Raw genomic sequence first — 5,087 nt, 5'->3', positions numbered from 1 at the left:
GAGGTCGAGTGCATGTCCGACGTCAACCTTGATCATGTCACCGAGGAGGTGGACGAGTTCTATGGCCTCATCGAGGAGTTGGATGTGCGTTCTCTTGAGGACAACTGGGTCATGGAAAGGTCATTTGAGTACATGTCTTCCTTGGAAATGGCACCAGACATGGACACACGGAGCATTGATGATGCCATCATCACTTTAAGTAGCTTTGTTAAAGGCTCCCGTCCATCCTGCTTTACGGTGTGGAAGAGGTCATCTGACTGTGAAGACGTGGTTGCGCGGGTCACCGGGGAGTCACAAAAGTTGTTGAAGAAAGCTATAGCCGGCGGTGCATGGACAGCGAGACCTCAAGAAAGTAACATCAAGACGCATGTCCTGTCGGAAAGGAGGCGCCGAGAGAAGCTCAATGATATGTTCCTAGTTCTCAAGTCAATGGTCCCGTCCATTAACAAGGTAGTAATATCTAACACCCATTTCTTGTTAGCAAATTACATACATTGTTTTTCATAGCTTTACTTTTTCTGGTTTCCAGATGGACAAAGCATCCATCCTAGCTGAAACTATAACCTATCTCAGAGAGCTAGAACAAAGGGTAGAAGAGCTAGAAACTAGCAGGGCACCGTCATCGCACCCAAATGAAGCAATGGGACGGGGGCTCCATGAGGTTGTCGGCAGGAAGAAGATCAAGCTATCAACTGGATCAAAGAGGAAGGTGCTAGAGACGGAGAGGGAGGACAATGATTGCCCAAGCAACATTGTTAATGTGACCGTGATGGACAAGGAGGTGCTCTTGGAGGTGCAGTGCCGATGGAAGGAGTTGTTGATGACACGGGTGTTCGACGCTATCAAGAGCCTCCGCCTGGACATCGTCTCTGTGCACGCATCCACACCGGAAGGTCTTCTTGATCTCAAGATACGAGCTACTCAGCAGGCCTCGATCGCACCAACTTCTAAGGTTGGTCCGATAATATAGATAATGCAGTGTTAATTAAGGCTCCATGTTATTGTTTTATTTACCAATCATTGTTGGATTATTGCAGCTTGCAGTAGGTTCTGCTGCCATTGCACCTGGGATGATCACTGAAGCGCTTCAGAAAGCTATATGCATCCGCTGAAATAATTAATATCAACAACATGACCTAACATTGGTACTTATATTCCCAGCTAATCTTTATGCCATGTGGACACAGCTGTTGGTCCTTGAAGGGCAAGGGTTTGCGGTACAAGTATTTCTTATAGTGAAGAACCAATCTTATCAATCTGATGGAGCACTTGTCTACAGTCCATGAACGTCACCTACACACAATTAGATAACTTCTTCTTGGTCCAAAACTTAGAAAGTGAGATTGTGAGTCTCACTAGCCTTGCCAGTTACAAGGATTAACAAATAGTGTGGTTGGAATTGATGATTGAAAGAAAGTAAACAAAATGGTTCAGATTGTAAAAACAAAAAAAACAAAAAAAAAGAGTTTGATCGAGGTTGTGATTATGAGGAATAAAGGACCGGGATCCATAACTTCACTAGTGGCATCTCTCTAGAAAACATAGCATAGGTGTTGTGAACAAGTTACAATTGTGCAATTAAATTGAAGTTTTTGTAATTGATTATATATGGAATTATTGCAGACAGGCATTCCGTCCTTGTATCATAGACTCTTATCCAATTACATCTATATCTAAAACTCCACCGAGACAACTATCCATCATGCATATCCAAGTATTAAGTAAACCAGAGCATTTTCACTAAGCAAACTGAGATACTATAGTGAATTTATTCTCTTTACCTCTAGCTCATCACCGAGACAACTGAGAAACTATCTTTATATCCTAAGACCTTTTCTACTTTCAGCAGTGGGGTAGATTAGTTGCAAGGTTAAACCCAACTAACATATGCAAGCCCCTCTTGGACATAATTCATCTAAACATGACTGGTGCTAGATTAGTAAATTAGATAGTATATGTGTCCATAAAACATGCAACAAAGCACTCATAAGAATTCATTATAAATCATATATAGATATGATCATAAAGTAACAGTACATCACACCACAACAAATACACCAATAGTTACATAAGATGGATCACAATCATGTTAGGCAGCTCAAGTGATCTTTGTATAGAAGAACATGAGAGAGAAGATGTCATCGAGCTACTGTTATGGATGCATAGTCCAAGAAGGACTACTCACACATGGACATGGTGGAAGCAAGGTTGATGAACATACCTCTGGCGACGATTCCCCCGTCTGGCGGAGTACCGAATAAGTCCTCCACGTTGGAGTGTCACAGAAAAGGAGGTCGCGGCGGTATAAAAAATCCTTGATAAATAAAAATAGGGGTTTTGAAGCATTACAAATGGAGATAAAGAAAGAGGCAGTGGAGAGTCACTCTGTGGGACCCACGGGCCTCCACCTCGCACCCTAGCCATATGCCACGAGTCAGGGCTGTGTGGGGCTCACAAGGTCCTTCCCTTCTAGATCTTGTGGGCTTTGGCTTCATCCTGATCCAAAACTTCGTGAAGTATTTTGTCTTATTTTTTCTATCCATGAAATAATGTTTTATGAAAATTAAAAACATGTAGAAAATAACTAGCACTAGGCAATGGTTTAATAGATTAGTACAATATATTCTTTAGAAGCATGCCAAAATTATGCAATAATGATATAAAATTAGAATGATCATAGCAAAATTTATAGATATATTTGAGACGTATCAACACCCCAAGGTTAGTCCCTGCTTGTCCTTGACTAGTTAGATGATAAACAAATAAGTTTCGATTGTGAATCCTACCTCAACATGAACACGGTTATGTGATGGAGTCTCATAGTATGTTAACCCATTAGAATAGCGGTGCTCAACAATTGTATATAGTTTATAGTATTGTATATAATTTATAGTTGATAGCAATCATGAAACATTAGGACATAAACATAAACATGCCCTTACTTTTCCTGAAGCAAGGCTTTAAAATTAACACTCTAGTTACCAAAGGTTCAGAAAGAATGTCAATATTATATTGGGAACTCAACATTACTAATATCTTTCTCGTTATCTAATGGCAATCATATCATAAACCAACCCTAGGCCGACCAAGTCACAACAATCACACAATCTTTCTGCATTATCCACATAACACTCGTGTAATATGTGAGCGTGAGTATAGGCGGAAAGGAGAATAATGATGAGGGTTAATGAGAAGTAAAAAAGGAATATAATCTTGCATAATTGATTGTACGACATGATGGTGGGAGCCATATGATTGTACGACATGATGGAGATAGCAACAATTATAGTGCAAGTACATGGTGGTGACAATTTTCGCAGCGATGGACCTTGATGCAAAAAAAAAACCTTATGTGTAGAAGGAGTGCCCCGTGAAGAAAAGATGAAAAACAGGCCATGGCAGAAAGGTTCTGCTAGACAACAAAAGGGTTGCCATGGCAACGTTTTCTGCTACCACGATAGAGTTTTAGAAATTGATGCCATAGCAGCAAAAACGGTTGCCACATCACATGTATTTTGAATTGTATATGATTTTAATCCCTTTTATGCACCATGCTTGATATGCGATAGTCATGTTTTATACGGGGATCCCTCACACAGAAATATCAAGTAGTTAGTGTCCTCCCAAGTGTAGCACCGTCTGGAATATATGTCACTTTGACATGTGCCATGTAACACGGGTACGATAGACTTCTTGTGTATGAAGTGGGTGCCAACGGTTTAAGCAATAAGGCACTTGCTTGTCTTAATGAGCACACAAGATGGTCTTGAGTTCAGAACTTGTCCATCAAAAGATGAAGAAGTGTCACATGAGATGTGATCGATAAGTTGGCCCACTGGTCTAATTCTTCGTCATGAGCGATATAACATCAATGACAAAGAATTGAGCCACAAGTTTTGAATCACTTAAAATCAATTATGAGGAGTGTTGCTTTTAGTGGAAGCACACTCTAAAATTAAATTGCTAATTAAAGTGTAATTAATTATGAATAATGTCCAAGTGAATTTGCATGTTTCATTGTAGATAAGATGGCGCACAACACCACCTTTAACTTAGTTCGGATGCTTGAGAAAGAGAAGTTAATTGTATCTAGCAGTAACTATGCATACTGAGACTGTAGCCCAAGAATTGTCCTTAGCAGCGCTCAGAAAGATTATAGTCTAGAAGTAGATCTTCCAGAAGCTTCGGGCACTGAAGCCACGGAGGATGACAGAAATGTGGATTAGACCGATATTCATGATGTTACCACGGTACAATGTATAATTCTTACTTGTATTGACCCAGAGCTAGAGAAAGTTTTGAGAATTTTAGCACCTTCGATATGATCGTAGGGCTGAATGCTATATACTATACAAGTCGCGAAGACTGACAAGGAATGAGGTGCAGATGTGTGTTGGGAACAGTATTCAAGTTGCTGCTCAAGCCGTCAGCATTATGCCCTTACATCTTCCTTCAAAATTCATATTAGGGATGAATAATTTTTATTTGGTTCCAACATTATGTGGAAACATTATATCAGGATCTTTTTTGTTACGTGATGGATATTACTTTAGAACAGATAACAACGGTTATTCCACATATTTGAAGAATATGTTTTATGGTTTTGCACCCATTAAGAATGGGTTGTTCATTAGATCTTGAATGCATTAATGTCGTCTTTACGTTGATGCTAAATGTCTTCAAAAGATCGATGAGACAAAAACCAAATTTTTGTTGCAGTGTCATCTTGGCCATATTTGAAAGAAACACATGAAGAAGCTCCGTAATGATTGAGTATTGTAGTCTTTGATTTTGAATTTGACAATTTTGAGGCTTATCTAATGGAAAAAATGACTAAGACACTGTTCACCCGCCATGCGTGACGGGCAAGGGACTTGTTCGAAATAATAAATACTGTTGTATCGGCCCAATGAGTATACTAGCGCGTGGTGGATATCTCTATGTCATAACTTTTATGATGACCTAGATATCACTAAAAATGGATGGCTTTTAGTGACAGTTCACTTGTGTCATGGAAAACCAATTTTCTTCATCGAAAGTGCATGGTGACGGTTTCCGATCGTCATGCTGTCTGTCACAAAAAATCT

At 39.7% G+C, this 5,087-nt stretch overlaps 1 protein-coding gene across 1 annotated transcript; it reads left to right on the top strand.

Annotated features, from left to right (window-relative positions):
- On the top strand, window positions 1-1,521 carry LOC125511268 (anthocyanin regulatory R-S protein-like; the record flags this gene model as incomplete). The annotated part of the gene is given in 3 exon segments (XM_048676594.1): window positions 1-450; window positions 530-952; window positions 1,038-1,521. Coding segments are annotated over 3 exon segments (948 nt in total), but the record flags the coding sequence as incomplete, so codon positions are not given.
- Window positions 1,522-5,087: the final 3,566 nt, after the last annotated feature.

This window comes from Triticum urartu, chromosome 5 (assembly GCF_003073215.2).
Source record: "Triticum urartu cultivar G1812 chromosome 5, Tu2.1, whole genome shotgun sequence".
In the NCBI taxonomy this organism is placed as follows: domain Eukaryota; kingdom Viridiplantae; phylum Streptophyta; class Magnoliopsida; order Poales; family Poaceae; genus Triticum; species Triticum urartu.
This window is presented reverse-complemented; position numbering and strand designations above follow the sequence as displayed.